This window comes from Pelophylax lessonae, assembly GCF_965119305.1.
Source record: "Pelophylax lessonae genome assembly, chromosome: 5".
Classification (NCBI taxonomy): domain Eukaryota; kingdom Metazoa; phylum Chordata; class Amphibia; order Anura; family Ranidae; genus Pelophylax; species Pelophylax lessonae.
Window position 1 is genome coordinate 54,882,524 of NC_138772.1, and position 17,461 is coordinate 54,899,984.

General features: G+C 46.4%; 2 protein-coding genes across 2 annotated transcripts in view; one reads left to right on the forward strand and one right to left on the reverse strand.

Annotated features, from left to right (window-relative positions):
* Positions 1-17,461, reverse strand: part of KRIT1 (KRIT1 ankyrin repeat containing) — a 352,560-nt gene that overhangs the window by 265,635 nt on the left and 69,464 nt on the right. The window lies entirely within an intron of this gene.
* The window catches only part of ANKIB1 (ankyrin repeat and IBR domain containing 1), a 218,212-nt gene that overhangs the window by 69,035 nt on the left and 131,716 nt on the right, over positions 1-17,461 (forward strand). Inside the window, exon 4 of the mRNA XM_082257819.1 lies at positions 11,656-11,773. Within this exon, the coding sequence (XP_082113945.1) occupies positions 11,656-11,773 (118 nt within the window). The remainder of the gene's footprint in view (positions 1-11,655; positions 11,774-17,461) is intronic.

Sequence of the window (17,461 nt, forward strand, 5' to 3'; positions counted from 1 at the left end):
ATCCTCTATATTTGTCCTCTTTACTATTATTGAAAGTGAAATTTAAAGGAAATCCCAAGTTTTGGGTTGTCCCCAGAAAAGTAATAGAGGGGAAAATCTTCCAATAGGGACACAAGTTCTGGTGACCCGGGGGTCCCCAAGGAATTTGCCAAAATTTCCTGTTTGGCTATGGGACAGGAAGTGAAAGTAAAGCTCTGCAATGGGACACGGGTGGCAAAAAAAAAAAATCTAACAGGGGTTATAACCCTCCCTTACTCTATTCAAAATGAAAAAAAAAAAGTTTTGCCTATAGTTCTACTTTAAGGAGATTGTAAATCAGACTGTAATGCTTGTGAGCTTTAGTCCTGTGCCAAAAGGGATGTTTGCGATGAAAGCATTGGCATCTTCACTATACGACTTCTAATTTGTATCTGCACTGCTTACCTAAAGAAATCAATCTAAATAAGCTGCTACGGTGAAATAAAAAATTATAATATATAACTGTATGATAATCCGGGAACTGAGGAGGATCAGAGTTGCATGGCCTAAATATTCATTATATAATAGAAGGGATCTAAAGTGAGTGTTTCCTCCAGCTGGTTGGGATCCTTTGGTTCAAGGGGGCGTGCTTTTATTATGAAGGACTTTTTTATTGATTAGAAGGAAGAAAAGCCACACATTCAATAAAGTTGTTCAAGTTATGTACTTTTTTTTTACTTCAATTCACACAAACGGCAAAGAGGAGGTAAAATGGATGGCTGAGCCATGTTTCTACCACCCACCTAAAGCGTAACATGGCAGCCGTAAGGGTTTATACACATCACAATCGTGATGCTTCGCAGCTGCGGCAATTTTATCCATCCTACCCCCCCCCCCCACATATGCCAGGGCTGTTTGGGTGGTCTGATCCACCTCCTAGGGTGGGGGCAGGGCGCTAGCTGGCGATAGGGGCAGGGGGATGATCACCTATGCAGGCCCCCCCCTCCCATCTTGCCTGGATCTGTCCTTTCTGGGCTCCCTCCTGGGTCCCTGTAAGCCTTGTGGTGCCACCATTTTGTTGTACCCTGTGTGTTTCTATACACAGCGGCCATGTTTGTGTAGTCCGGCGGCCATTTTGCTGTGGTTTGCATTTGAAAATAGCGGCGGCCATGACGGTGGAGCCCTGTGTGCAACGATTTTTGCAGTGGGAGCCCCTCTTCATCCCCGGGTGCTGACTCCTGGATCCTTTCACTTCCTGATCACCACAAGTGTAGTGCAAATTATCCTGGTGGCTGCAGGTGCCTGTTTCTGCTGGGTGGTGAGTCTGGTGGGGTCCTTTCCCTCTCTGTTGAGGATCGCTTGGTGCTTGTGCCTGGCAACCGGGTAGTGCTGCCAGTTCAGAATGGAGTGCATTTGATTGGTGGTGGCATCCCTGCATCAGGGAGATTTCCTCGCCTCTATCAACATCAAGGATGCCTACCTTCACATTCCAATATGTGCTAGTCACCAGCTTTTTCTTCACTTTGCTGTGGAAGAGGAGCATTATTAGTTTGTGGCGTTTTCCTTTGGTCTCGCCTTTATTCCTCGGGTCTTCACAAAAGTGTTAGCACCGGTGCTAGCCTTGTTACATCGACGGGGGATCACGGTACTGGGCTACTTGGATGATCTCCTTCTGCGAGCGGTGTCTCCTTCCGCTCTGGTGGAAAACCTGGAGATCACAATGCGAACTCTGCGGAAGTTCAGCTGGATTCTGAATTTTCAGAAGACTGCTCTGGTTCCGTCCACAAAGCTGGACTATCTGGGCCTAACTCAGGACTCGGCCTTAGCCAGAAGATGGTCATCCCTTTGGACTTGCATGCGGGTGCTGGGCCTGATGGTGTCTACCTTTGAGGCGGTTCCGTTTGCACAGTTCCATACGAGGTTCCATACGAGGTTCCTACAAAGGGAGATTCTGACCAAATGGAACAAGACTGCACAGTCTCTGGACAATCGGATCCAGTGGAGTCGGGGAACGAAGGAGTCCCTGATATGGGGGCTTCGTTCTCCAGCAATTCAGCTGGGCAAATCCTCCCCTTGTATTGGACAGTGGTCACCACGAATGCCAGCCTGTCTGGCTGGGGAGGTGTGCTCAGCAAGCAATCTACTCAGGGAATCTGGACGCTGGAAGAGTCCAGACTACCGATCAATGTCTTGGAACCCTGAGTGATCAGACTGTCTGGATCATTGAATGAATCATTTTCAGGGTTGTCCTGTCCAGCGCACATTCATTCGGACAATGCCACGGGTGTAGCTTATGTCAATCACCCAAGGGGGCACAAGAAGCGTTCTGGCCGCTCTGGAGGTATCCAGCATTCTAAGGGATCCTCTGGTGGCCCCGTGTGGTCAGTATCGCCTGATTTTCACCTTCCCTCCGCCCAATTTATGCCAAGACTTCTCCGCAGGATCGAGGCAAAAGGGATTCCGGTCATCTTAGTGGCTCCGGACTGGCCTCGCTGGGCTTGGTATGCCAATCTGGTGCGGCTGGTCGCCGATGTTCCTTGGAAGCTTCCCCTCAGGGAGGATCTGCTGTCCTAAAGACCGATCTTCCATCCTGCTTTACAGTCGCTGGCTTTGACGGCTTGGCTGATGAACCCCAGGCGCTGAAGGATCGATGTTTATCTGAGTCGGTGATTCCTACCCTGTTGAAAGCTAGGAAATCTACTTCTAGGAAGATCTACCATCGTACGTGGAAGACGTACATTGCGTGGTGTGAGTCTCCTGGGATTCACCCTCGCTGCTCCTTTAGTGGCTTGGATCTTGACCTTCCTTCAAACATGGGGTTGAACAGAAATTGGCCTTTGGTACTATCAAGGGCCAGGTGCGACTTTTGCAGTCTTCTTCCAACGACCTTTGGCCACACACTCCCTGGTTCCTCCAGTGCAAGTTCCGTTGTCGCCTTGGGATCTCAATCTGGTGCTTTCAGTTCTCCAGTTTGAGAATCTTCAGGAGATTCCCCTGCTTACGCTGTCCCAGAAGGTAGGCTTTTTGGTGGCTATCACCTCGCGAGCAGGGTGTCGACACTGGCAGCGTTATCCTGTTGTTTACCTTACCTGGTGATTCACAGGGATAAGGTGGTTCTTCGCCCCTGTCCGCCGTTCCTTCCAAAGGTAGTCTCTATTTTTTTATTTGAATGAAGACCTTGTGTTGCCTTCCCTGTGTCCCTGGCCTAGACATCCTGAAGAAAATTACCTTGCATAATGTGGTCCGGGCAATTGTGGTGTACCTGGCAGCTACGGAGTCTTTCAGAAAGTCCGACTCGATTTGTGCTCACGTATGGAGTTAGTTAAGGGTTGTCCGCTTCCTCTGCGTCCATTTCCAGATGGATCGGACAGATGGTGATTCAGGTCTATTCTATCACGGATCAGGTTCCTCCTTTCCCTGTCAAGACAGACTCTATTAGGGTGCTTAGTGCCTCCTGGACTTACCGTTATCAGGCATCAGTGACGCAGGTTTGCAAGGCGGCCACCTGGTCGTCAGTGCACACTTTCACAAAGTTCTATCAAGTGGATGTGTTGGTATCTGCGGATGCTTCTTTTGGCCGCAAGGGTTTGCTGGCTGCTGTTTAGAGGACCTGGTCCTCTTTGAGGGTGTATTGTTTTTTTCAGGTAGGCTCCAGTTGGTTTAGTTGAGCTCCTGTTTACTTGGTTGGCTATAGTTTAGCCTTGGGAATTTAATTTTCACTGTTCCAACCCCTCATGTTTTACACTGCTTTGGGACGTCCCAATGGTTAAGAATATCAGGAGCTGTGTCTGTCAATGAACGAAAGAGAAAATGAGATTTTGACTTATCGTAAAGTCCAATTTTTTGTGTTCATTAATGGACACAGCACCCACCCCCTCTGTGGAGTTGTAATTCTCCTGACACTGCTTTTAACTAAACTGAGTGCCTATAGCAGAGAGAAGGAGTATACCTCCTGGGACTGCCCATGGGTGTAGCCAGAATTTTTTTCTGCCTAGTGTCCTACTCCTGTAGGGGGCAGTATAACCCAATGGTTAAGAAAATTAGTACGAGTACCCAGTTTTGACAGGTACCCGCTCCCACTTCTGCTGGAATTGCCTAAGTGATCCCAGTGGAAGATCACCCCCCTCCTTGCCTGCCCACAACCTCCTAGGACATGTCAAGTGCTGCTGCTCCAGAGCTTAGTAAATGAGCAGAAGCTCTGTTGACTTCCATTATCCAATCATGTGCAAGCAAAAATGCTGTTTTTTTTTAATCTTCCTTGAACATGATTCGGTATTCTTTGCAAAGTGAATCTTTAACTCATTTACTAATTTACATTTACTTCCCTCCAATCAGCTCTCAGAACTCTTCTCACTGAGCTCTGCAGTGTGTACTTTCAGCCCTCCCCTTTTTTCTGACCGCTTAAATAAACTTTGTAAACTCTGGACTTTGAACAGATGTAAAGAAGAGAAGGCTGCAGATAAAAATGTACAGCTTATATAGGAGGATTTGTTTCATCAGTGGCCAGTCACGTCACTGGATATATGTAGGGGTTTACAACCACTTTAAGGAACCCAGTGCTTCAAGGCAGAAGTGCTAACCACTTAGCCACTGGTGAAAGCATCCTCCATGAACTTTCAGGACATGGTACAGTTGTCCATCCCACTTTCCTACATCTCCTGTGGTGCTTGGTAAAGCAGCCACCTAAGGCATGCTCTGTAGAATATCATACTAGGGTCAGTTTTTGAGATGGGAACAAATTAACCTACCGGCAAGTCTTTAGAGTGTGGGGAAAAACCTGAGTACCAGAAGGAAACCCCGCACAGGGAGAACATGTAAACTCCATGCAGATGTCCTAATAGGACTTGAACCGAGGACCCCAGTACCGCAAGACAGAAGCGCTAACCACTAAGCCACCGGTGGAAGCATCCCTCATGACCTTTGAAGCCCTGGTACAGTGGCCCACCCTACCTTCCTACATCTCCTGTGGTGCTTGGCGAGGCAGCCATCTATGGCGGGCTCTGTAGAATATCATACTAGGGTCAGTTTTTGAGCTAGGAGCCAGTTAACCTATCGGCAAGTCTTTGGAGTGTGAGGAAAAAAACCTGAGTACCCGGAGGAAGCCCTGCACAGGCACAGGGAGAACATGAAACTCCATGCACATGTCCTAATGGGACTTTAACCGATGACCCCAGTACTGCAAGACAGAAGTGCTAGCCGCTAAGCCACCAGTGGAAGCATCCTCCAAGATCTTTAACCGGTTGCCGACCGCCGCACGACGATATACGTCGGCGGTCAGCCCCGGCCAGGCAAAGTGACGTATATATACACGTCACTAGCCTGTCACTTGCTCGGGAGCCAATAGCGGGCGAGCGCGCACCCGCGGAGGCGCGCTCCACCACCCCGGCTCATTCCCCAGCAAGTCCGTGCGTGTGACCGGCGGACCCGATGTCCACCGGTCACTCGCCGATCGTCGGTGCAGAGGGAGAATGTCCGACGGCTGATGTAAACAAAGCCCCCTGTCATAATCCCCTGTGTAGAAACCGTGATCATACGGTTCTACTATGTAGGACCGTTGATCACTGTTCCTACACCTCAAGCCACAGCCAATCACTGTTCGAATCACGCCCCTAGGGGGACGCACCACCCCTCCCTCGCAAAGTTAACCCCTTCACTGCCAGTGTAATTTTACAGTAACAGTGCATATGTATGTATGCAGTAATGTCACTTGTACCCCCAAAAGTGTCAAAAATGTCAGTCATGGGTCCGATCTGTCCGCCACAATGTCGCAGTACTGCAAAAAAAATCGCAGATCGCCGCCATTACGCGTTAAAAAAAAAAAACAACAAAAATGACAAAAATCTTTCCCTTTGTTAGTAAACGCGATAACTTTTGCGCAAACCAATCAAAATACGCTTTTTGCGATTTATTTATTTATTTTTTTATTTATTTTTTTTTTACCAAACATATGTAGCATAAAACAAATTGGCCGAAAATGTTAAAAAATTTTGATTTTTACATTTTTTTGGGGGGGAATTTCATATAAAAAAATGTGAAAAATATTGTTATTTTTGCAAAATTGACGCTCTTTTTTTTTTTTTATAGCGCATGATCAAAAAATCGCACAAGTGATCAAATACCACCAAAAGAAAGCTCTATTTGTGGGAAAAAAAGGACATCAAATTCGTTTAGGTACAGCGTCGCACGACCGCGCAATTGTCCGTTAAATTCACGCAGTAAAAAATCGCAAAAAAAACCCTGGTCAAGAAGGGGGTAAAATCTTCCGGGGCTTAAGTGGTTAAGGCCGGGGTACAGTGGCCCACCCCACCTTCCCACATCTCCCGTAGTTTCGCCTTATCCTGACAGCACTGGTTGTGAAATCTGCCCCGTTTTGAATCTCTTTGCAAATGAAAGAGAAACATTTAATGGAAGCAGCAAGCTGAGTTTACAGACTGCGCCTCCGTCTTTTCTGAATGAAGGGAATGGCCACTTTGAAAGGAACTTCATTTTACTCTCTTCTTATCTGAATTGCACAAATGAATTGAGTAAATATTGTTAGTGTTGGCTGAAGGTCGCAGGTCAGACGCAAAGTATGGGTTGCGGACTCAAGGCAGATGTGGAGATGACGTCGCCCCATCAAATGTGAAATCAATAGTGATTTAGAAAATGCAGGATGTGGAATATGTAGGGTATAAAGCCGAAGCCTCAAATTATGCATCTATGTCACAAGCTGCCACCGGCAAAATATAGGCTTAATGATGATCTGCTGACAGCAGCACAGAAGTGTCTGACTCCTCACATGAAAGGAAGAAGACATCACTGGGCTCATTTTGGAAAATCCGCTAGCCGGGCTGCTTACGGAGAACTTACAGAGCGCCGGGGAGAGGTTATAATAGACTTTTATTCCAAGACTGATTTAGATGGCATTCTGCTAAATAATAAATAATAGGAATGACAGAGCAGAAATTACAGCTTGACCTTTACCGTACAAATTAAAGGTAAAAGCAGGTCAGTTTGAGTAAAGTTTTATAGTGCATGATCTGCAAGTAACACACATTGAGTTATTACAGTATTTAATTGAAAGACTTTTCTACTGTACCTTCACATTTTTGTTTACTGTTACGTATTTTGGTTACGGATTTGTAATTGCACCCTCTAGTGCTCATTTCTGTATCGGCAAGTATAGTTCGCATTCCTGCTGAAAGTTGAACTCCAGGTATGATTTTATTTGCAGTTACTTTGGGTCAGCTTGGCACAATGTAATGCCGGTCATACACTTTGCAAATGTCTTTCCAGCAACCACCGGTTGCAGGAAAGAAATATGCTTGATTTCCCCATCAACACAGGTGCGGGAATCCCTCCCACCAGGGCCATCTTACCGAATGGGCACGCTGGGCAGTTGCTGTGGGCCCCAGCCAAGCATTAGTCCTGATTCCCGTGGGCATCCCGCCACCGAACTTAGCAGGGGGCAAGCGCCTGTCTGCCCTGCGCTGCTGTCAGGCCACTTGGGCCTTGGTGGGGGGAGCCAAAAACTGCAGGAATGCCTGTCCGCCTCCACGGGAACAGGCACACACACAGGACAGTCCAGTCTGACTCCCCTCCATGTGTGTTTACCGGACCCAGCCACCCAACTTGGAAGCTGTCATTAGCCTGGCACTGCTGTACCAATAAATATAGCCTTATCGATAATTTGCATTTTTATTCTCATGGGTGATTGTGTAGGCGGGGCCCCAGTGCACTGCATTGCCCGGGGCCCTTTAATGTTCTTAAGATGGCACTGCCTCCCACTGAGCCATTGTATTCTGCTGGCAGGGGAAGCTGTCCGTGTTGGGAGACGACCATGATTATCGCTAGCAGCTATACCAGCTGCTAGCAATAATTGCAAGTAAAATCCAGCAGGCTGATTGTGCCCAAGTTAATCAACTTGGTACATTCAGCCTGCCCATACATGGTTTGAATCTCAGCAGGAACCTGCCGAGATTCAAACTGTATATGGCCTGCCTAAGTATGCATTTTTTTCCTTTTAATTTATCTTTTTATAATGCTGTTCTCCCAAAGTGCTTCATGAAGGAGCACAGGGGCACATTTGGACAGCAGCATTGTCAGTCTGGTGGGTGAGGAGTGTTCGATGGACTGCAGATTTAGATACACAAACAAATTGAAGCCAAACTCCAGCTCACACTTTATAAGCAGTTACAGCAATTTTTTTTCCTTTTGGGGGTATACAGATCTTTATAAACACACCCTGCCACTATTGAATGGTTTGTCCCATTCCTGTAACCGATACATCTGAAAGATAGCTTTTTTTTTTTTTTTTGTGGAAAAACAACAAGACTTACTAGCTGGATCACTAAGGGGAAATAGAAGAAACAAAAAAAAAAATAAAACTAATGCAGCCACCACATCTAAGAATTGGTAAACTGCAATATAATAAATGTTTGCTTTTGGGATTAATACTGCCTTAAGGTTATTGTATAAGCAATAGAAATGCACTGATACTGAAACCAAGCATTTTCACTGGTATCAGTACTCATGAAAATACTTCCAATACCAAAACTGATATTTTGCGTTGTGGTGTACATCCATGCAAAATGTATGGGCGCAAACCGCTCTGCAAAGAATTGCATGCAATTTGAACAGCAATGCAGTGCGATTCCTGTCTGAATCGCATGCAATTTCCTGCACTGCTCCTGTGTGTGGGAACTCAGTAAAGAAAGCGAAGCACCATGTAGTGCAGCCATAGGCAGTTTATTAAAATGTTGGAACAAATCACAAAGTAAATATCTAGCCAAATCCATATCTGCAGTGTCCCAGTCCCTCTGATGTTCGCAAACCACGGCTGCTGGAGGTTCTTGCCAGGCTGGAGGATAAGTTCTGGGACTCCTGTGGGTATAGTGCGAAAGTGATGTCAGCTCAGGGGCATAAGGCAGAAGTCATGTCAGCTTGGGGGCATCAGGTGATTCAGGCGGAAGTGATGTCAGCTTGGGGGCATCAGGCGGAAGTCATGTCAGCTTGGAGGCATCAGGCGGAAGTCATGTCAGCTTGGGGGCATCAGGTGGAAGTCATGTCAGCTTGGGGGCATAAGGCGGAAGTGATGTCAGCTTGGTGGGGGTATCAGGCGGAAGTGATGTCAGCTTGGGGTTATCAGGCGGAAGTGATGTCAGCTTGGGGGCATCAGGCAGAAGTGATGTCAGCTTGGGGGCATAAGGCGGAAGTGATGTCAGCTTGGGGGCATCAGGAGGAAGTGATGTCAGCTTGGGGGCATCAGGCGGACGTGATGTCAGCTTGGGGGCATAAGGGGGACGTGATGTCAGCTTGGGGGCATAAGGCGGACGTGATGTCAGCTTGGGGGCATAAGGCGGAAGTGATGTCAGCTTGGGGGCATCAGGCAGAAGTGATGTCCGCTTGGGTGCATAAGGCGGAAGTGATGTCAGCTTGGGGGCATAAGGCGGAAGTGATGTCAGCTTGGGGGCATGAGGCGGAAGTGATGTCAGCTTGGGGGCATAAGGCGGAAGTGATGTCAGCTTGGGGGCATCAGGCGGAAGTGATGTCAGCTTGGGGGCATAAGGCGGACGTGATGTCAGCTTGGGGGCATGAGGCGGAAGTGATGTCTGCTTGGGGGCATGAGGCGGAAGTGATGTCTGCTTGGAGGCATCAGGCGGAAGTCATGTCAGCTTGGGGGCATCAGGCGGAAGTCATGTCAGCTTGGGGGCATAAGGCGGAAGTGATGTCAGCTTGGGGGTATCAGGCGGAAGTGATGTCAGCTTGGGGGCATAAGGCGGAAGTGATGTCAGCTTGGGGGCATAAGGCGGAAGTGATGTCAGCTTGGGGGCATCAGGCGGACGTGATGTCCACTTGAGGGCATAAGGCGGACATGATGTCAGCTTGGGGGCATAAGGCAGAAGTGATGTCCGCTTGGGGGCATAATGCAGAAGTGATGTCAGCTTGGGGGCATAAGGCGGACGTGATGTCAGCTTGGGGGCATCAGGCGGAACAGTGATGTCAGCTTGGGGGCATCAGGCGGAACAGTGATGTCAGCTTGGGGGCATAAGGTGGACGTGATGTCAGCTTGGGGGCATAAGGCGGAAGTGATGTCAGCTTGGGGGTATCAGGCGGAAGTGATGTCAGCTTGGGGTTATCGGGCGGAAGTGATGTCAGCTTGGGGGCATCAGGCAGAAGTGATGTCAGCTTGGGGGCATAAGGCGGAAGTGATGTCAGCTTGGGGGCATCAGGCGGAAGTGATGTTAGCTTGGGGGCATCAGGCGGACGTGATGTCCACTTGAGGGCATAAGGCGGACGTGATGTCAGCTTGGGGGCATAAGGCAGAAGTGATGTCCGCTTGGGGGCATAAGGCGGAAGTGATGTCAGCTTGGGGGCAGAAGGCGGACGTGATGTCAGCTTGGGGGCATCAGGCGGAACAGTGATGTCAGCTTGGGGGCATCAGGCGGACGTGATGTCAGCTTGGGGGCATCAGGCGGACGTGATGTCAGCTTGGGGGCATAAGGCGGACGTGATGTCAGCTTGGGGGCATCAGGCGGAACAGTGATGTCAGCTTGGGGGCATCAGGCGGATGTGATGTCAGCTTGGGGGCATAAGGTGGACGTGATGTCAGCTTGGGGGCATAAGGCAGACGTGATGTCAGCTTGGGGGCATAATGCGGAAGTGATGTCAGCTTGGGGGCATAAGGCGGAAGTGATGTCAGCTTGGGGGCATCAGGCAGAAGTGATGTCCGCTTGGGGGCATAAGGCGGACGTGATGTCAGCTTGGGGGCATAATGCGGAAGTGATGTCAGCTTGGGGGCATAAGGCGGAAGTGATGTCAGCTTGGGGGCATGAGGCGGAAGTGATGTCAGCTTGGGGGCATCAGGCGGAAGTGATGTCAGCTTGGGGGCATCAGGCGGAAGTGATGTCAGCTTGGGGGCATGAGGCGGAAGTGATGTCTGCTTGGGGGCATGAGGCGGAAGTGATGTCTGCTTGGGGGCATGAGGCGGAAGTGATGTCCGCTTGGGGGCATCAGGCAGAAGTGATGTCCGCTTGGGGGCATGAGGCGGAATTGATGTCTGCTTGGGGGCATGAGGCGGAATTGATGTCGGCTTGGGGGCATCAGGCGGACGTGATGTCGGCTTTGGGGCGGACGGTCGGACATCTCTTCCAGCCTTGTGAGCACCTCCATCGGCGGTGATTTGCTATCATTGGTGGGACTGGGACATTGCAGTGCACTGCATATGGATTTGACTAGATATTTACTAGGCAAGTTGTTTTACGATTTTAATAAACTGCCTATTGCTGCACTCATTGGAGCTTGGCTTTCTTTACTGGGTTCACACACACACTGGAGCCGTGGGGGAATTAGCCTGTGATTCGAATAGGAATCGCACTGCATTTTTGTTCAAATCACATGCAATTCTTTGCGGTGTGATTTGTGCCCATTCATTTTGTATGGACGCAAATCGCACCACAATGTATTAGTACTCGGTATCGGCGAGTACTTGACCGAAAGTATCCGTACTTGTACTCGCTGATAAACAAAATAAATGTCATGAAAACCTGAATAACATCTACGTTTTTTTTATCCCAAGATTTGGAATTGTCATTGTTATCTGAAGTCCAAGCTACAGATACTTTTGCTCAAAGCTAAAGCTGCCTTTTTTTTTCCTTTCTTATGAAGTATGCTTAATGACATTTAATGTCTTTCTTTGTGTGATCTCTCCACCTAAAGCCATATGAAGGACTTCGTCCGCAAGATCTGCGCCGTCTGAAGGACATGCTGATTGTGGAAACGGCTGACATGCTGCAGGCCCCGCTCTTCACTGCAGAGGCATTGCTCCGAGCACACGGTAATTATTCTCCGCCATTGTGATGTACCATCTGAGGATCTAATTAAAAATAGGATATTGTACTGCTGTTTAAATACTCCAGGACAAGCTCTGCTGATGTCTAGAAAGCCTTGTGAAGCATGTAGGGAGGCCGTGTACTATTCCTTTCATTATCTCAGACTTTGAGTCATCATCGCACCCTTTTCCTTTCACTTTCACGCTGATACTCTCATATTTTTTTTTTTTTTTTCCCAAGAATAATTCCACTTTAGCATAAAGATTATTCCAGGTGTGGATATTTTATATAGTTACACTGTACATGTATGTATGTATGTATGTATATACTAGAGTTGTACCGATACCAGTATCTGTGCTGATACTGAACACTCCGAACCTGAATGCTCCGATACCTGAAACTGATACCTTTGCAGTACAGCTTGAGCCCATACAAAATAAATGTGCTCAAATCACACTGCAAACAATTGCATTTGATTTGAACAGGATTGTGGGGGGGATTCCTGTCCGAATCACATACAGTTTCCCTCACCGCTCCTGTGTGAATCCAGGCTTGTCATAGTGACTTCAGCCTGGGTTCACACAGGAGCAGTGCGGGAAACCCTATGTGTTTCATTACAGTGCGATTTGAGCCCACTCATCAAAGGTTATCGGTAAATGGTATTAGCGAGTACTTGAGCACAAGTATTGGTACATGTACTTGCCAATAAAAAAATGGTATTTGTGCAACCCTACTAAATACCATACCTGGCTGATGCCCCTGGAAGGTGTAAATCACTGATGTAGACATCGCTACTCCACTGATCTCCGATTGCTTCTGGTTTCCGTGCTGAGCGGCCAACCTGATGCATTCTGAACACACGAGAGAACCACTTTAGAGAATGCTTTGAATTTCCTGAATGAATGCAATGTTCTCTGATTGGACAAGGTGAAAGATGTGATGTAAGCACCCCTCCTCTACACCTCATCCAATAAGAGAACACTTTGCATTAATTCAGAAAATGCAAAGGATTTACTGAATAGCATCCAGGCTGAGCGGCTGACCTTCTGTGTTCACAGTGCATCAGGGCGGCCACTTAGCACGAGGTCCAGACAAGATCTCTGGAGCAGTGGTGCCTGCTCCAGTGATTTTCAGCTTCCAGGAGGATTGCTTAGATATTGTATATACATAGTTACATTGATGCAAGCTGGACCATGTAACTATGTCTAAAATATCCATACAATTCATCTTAAAAAAAATAAAATAAAATACAGTGTATGTGTATGTATGTATGTATATATGTGTATGTATATATGTGTATATATATATATATATATATATATATATATATATATATATTATATATATATATATATATATATATATATATATATACAGTGGGTACGGAAAGTATTCAGACCCCCTTAACTTTTTCACTCTTTGTTATATTGCAGCCATTTGCTAAAATCATTTAGGTTCATTCTTCTTCCTCATGAATGTACACATAGCACCCCATACTGACAGAAAAACACAGAATTGTTGACATTGTTGCAGATTTATTAAAAAAGAAAAACTGAAATATCACATGGTCCTTAGTATTCAGACCCTTTGCTCAGTATTTAGTAGAAGCCCCCTTTTGATCTAATACAGCCAGGAGTCTTTTTGGGAAAGATGCAACAAGTCTTTCACACCTGGATTTGGGGATCCTCTGCCATTCCTCCTTGCAGATCCTCTCCAGTTCTGTCAGGTTGGATGGTAAACGTTGGTGGACAGCCATTATTAGGTCTCTCCAGAGATGCTCAATTGGGTTTAAGTCAGGGCTCTGGCTGGGCCATTCAAGAACAGTCACGGAGTTGTTGTGAAGCCACTCCTTCGTTATTTTAGCTGTGTGCTTAGGGTCATTGTCTTGTTGGAAGGTAAACCTTGGGCCCAGTCTGAGGTCCAGAGCACTCTGGAGAAGGTTTTTGTCCAGGATATCCCTGTACTTGGCCGCATTCATCTTTCCCTCGATTGCAACCAGTCGTCCTGTCCCTGCAGCTGAAAAACACCCCCACAGCATGATGCCGCCACCACCATGCTTCACTGTTGGGACTGTATTGGACAGGTGATGAGCAGTGCCTGGTTTTCTCCACACATACAGCTTAGAATTAAGGCCAAAAAGTTCTATTTTGGCCTCCTCAGACCAGAGAATCTTATTTCTCACCATCTTGGAGTCCTTCAGGTGTTTTTTTAGCAAACTCCATGCGGGCTGTCATGTGTCTTACACTGAGGAGACGCTTCCGTCGGGCCACTCTGCCATAAAGCCCCGACTGGTGGAGGGCTGCAGTGATGGTTGACTTTCTACAACTTTCTCCACTCTCCTGACTGCATCTCTGGAGCTCAGCCACAGTGATCTTTGGGTTCTTCTTTACCTCTCTCACCAAGGCTCTTCTCCCCCGATAGCTCAGTTTGGCCGGACAGCCAGCTCTAGGAAGGGTTCTGGTCGTCCCAAACGTCTTCCATTTGAGGATTATGGAGGCCACTGTGCTCTTAGGAACCTTAAGTGCAGCAGAAATCTTTTTGTAACCTTGGCCAGATCTGTGCCTTGCCACAATTCTGTCTCTGAGCTCTTCAGGCAGTTCCTTTGACCTCATGATTCTCATTTGCTCTGACATGCATTGTGATCTGGAAGGTCTTGTATAGACAGGTGTGTGGCTTTCCTAATCAAGTCCAATCAGTATAATCAAACACAGCTGGACTCAAATGAAGGTGTAGAACCATCTCAAGGATGATCAGAAGAAATGGAAAGCACCTGAGTTAAATATATGAGTGTCACAGCAAAGGGTCTGAATACTTAGGACCATGTGATATTTCAGTTTTTCTTTTTTAATAAATCTGCAACAATGTCAACAATTCTGTGTTTTTCTGTCAGTATGGGGTGCTATGTGTACATTCATGAGGAAGAAGAATGAACTTAAATGATTTTAGCAAATGGCTGCAATAAAACAAAGAGTGAAAAATTTAAGGGGGTCTGAATACTTTCCGTACCCACTGTGTATATATATATATATATATATATATATATATATATACACATTTCTTTTTTATTTTTTTTGGAATTGAATGTCATTTTTTAGTTTGCTGCCATCTTTTTCTTTTTTTATATTTCTATTCCAAGGTCTTCTCCCGCTGCCTGTAAAAGCAATCCAGTAGCTTATCAGCCACCAGGGGGGCTTTTGCAAAAAATTAAATCGCTGCCTGAAAAAAAAAGAAATATCTGGATGATGCCTGTAATTGCATCTCGGTATAACCACTGCAACCTAATGACATCCATGGATGTCCTATGGTCAGGAATGGGTTAAAAGGTTGGTTCACCTTTACAGGAAAAAAAATGTATTGGTGAACTAACACAGAACACCCAACCCTTGCCCCCCATTCCCCCCTCCCCCCCGTACTTATTCCGGGGGTTGCTGAGCTGTCAGAACCACCTGAGCCGCTCAGGAATTTTGAAATCCCTGCTCTTTTCCCTCTTCTCTGTGCAGAGCTTCCAGGACGGACCAGATCAATTCACTGTGATGGCACTGACCAATCAGAATCGATCTGGTCCGTTCCAGGAAAGCACTACATGGAGAGGGGGTTTTCAAATTCCCAGACAGCTGAAGTGGCTGTGGGGGTACTAAAGGCTCCGCAACCCTGGAGGTAAGTACAGCAGGGACTCGGAGGGTGTCCAGTGTTCACGTTTACAGTGAAGGTGAACTAACAATTTGATGTTATTATTTAGATGTACATGTGAAATGCACGTAATAGCCTAATAATCTTATCTGTGTGTATTAATACTATGAAAACTATGGGGGAGATTTACTGAGACTGGTGCACACAGAATCTGGTGCAGCTGTGCATAGCAACCGATCAGCTTGAACCGGCCGGTTCACACTAGATGCAAATCCGCACCACATCAAAATCTCAACCTGTTCATGCAAACTGATTGCAGCATTTATTTAGCTGCCATTTGACCTGTCAAATTGCACCGATGTTAACAGGCTTTTTGTCGAAGCTTAATTGAACAAGCTGAAGTTAGCCGCTGATTGGTTATCATGCACAGCTACCCCAGATTCTGTGTGCGCCAGTCTTTGTAAATCTTCCCTGTGTCACAATGTATAGTTTGTAATTTTTATATGTATGTGGGGTTCGTTTTATTTGCTCCTTATGTATACAGTTTGTTTCTTGGTTGTCTTTTGCTGATTTGATGCAAAGCTACCAGACATCACGTAATTGTTTGAAAGCAGAATACTCTTTGCAATGCCTAATGATGTGAAACACCCACATTGCTCTTGTTTGTTAGACCATGTGATCTTTTGCCTAGGCATTACATGCCTGATGAAGGGGTTCTGCATGGCTCTGAAACGTGTTCTTTTGTGATGTTATCTTTCTGCTGTAAAAGCTTTGGACAACATTTGAAGATCAATGGTGTGCTGCCGAATATGTGCATGGGTCATGTAAGAAATGTAAGGTATTGCACTTGGGGACTAAAAACGTAAACGCAAAATACACTTTGGGGGGGAACCTCTGGGGGAATCAAGAATGGAGAAAGATCTAGGAGTCTTATTAGAATATAGAGTAAGCAATAGCATGCAATGTCAAGCTGCAGCTGCCAAAGCCGGCAGAATATAAGCATGCATAAGGAAGGGGATATATTCCAGAGATGAAACTATAATCCTTCCACTTTATAAAACTCCGGCCACATCTGGAGTATTCTGTCCAGTTCTGGTCACCAATCCTCAGGAGGGATGTGCTGGAACTGGAGAGAGTCCAGAGAAGGGCAACTAAACTGATTTGGGGATTGGAGGACCTTAATTATGAGGAGCGTTTGCAAGCGCTTGAATTATTCTCCCTGGAGAAGAGATGCCTGAGAGGCGTCAATGGTGAGCTCGGCATAGGAAAAAAATGATTTCGTCTCAAGGAATGTAAGAGGACACATGGACACACAATGAGATGGTTTAATCTTAAACTATGTAAGGGGTTTCTCACTGTAAGGGCAATAAGATTGTGGAACTCTCTTCCACAATTGGTGGTAACTGCGGGGAGTATGGCTACTTTTAAAAGACTCTTGGATGTGCATCTCAAAGATCACAACATTAAGGGGTATGGGAAATGAATACGTCCACACACACCTACACAGGTTTAACCTGGATGGACTGTTGTCTTTATTCAACCTCAACTACTATGTAACATGAGGAGGCATCAGTTTATTTATTCACAGCCGGAAAGGAAAATTGGAGCTATTTTGTGGTATTTTAATGAGTCTCTTTACAAAGACTAAACAGCTACAAGGTAGGAGGACAGGGTAGGGGGACACTGCTTGTGTCTTTAACCATAATCATTTTTCTGTGTTTTTTAAGTCTAAGCTCCACCCACTGCATTTAGCGATTTGGAATAGAAATCTTCAAGGTGCTCCTTGAGCACCTAATGTTACTATGGAAACTGGAAATCTTGAATATTGATGACAGATAAAGACCGATAGGCCAGTCCAGACTGACTATTTTGCTTTTAGTGTCTCTGGACAGATTTGTGTTTTCTCAAAGGCATTTTCGCATTTGCTTATTATTGATTTTTCCACCACATCGAGTGGAAGAGAATACTGCCAGATTACAGCTACCTCTTTTCTTTTAAAAACTAAGACTGGAGTTTATCAAGAATGCAATAAAAGTTCAACTCAGGGGCCAATACAAGTTCAA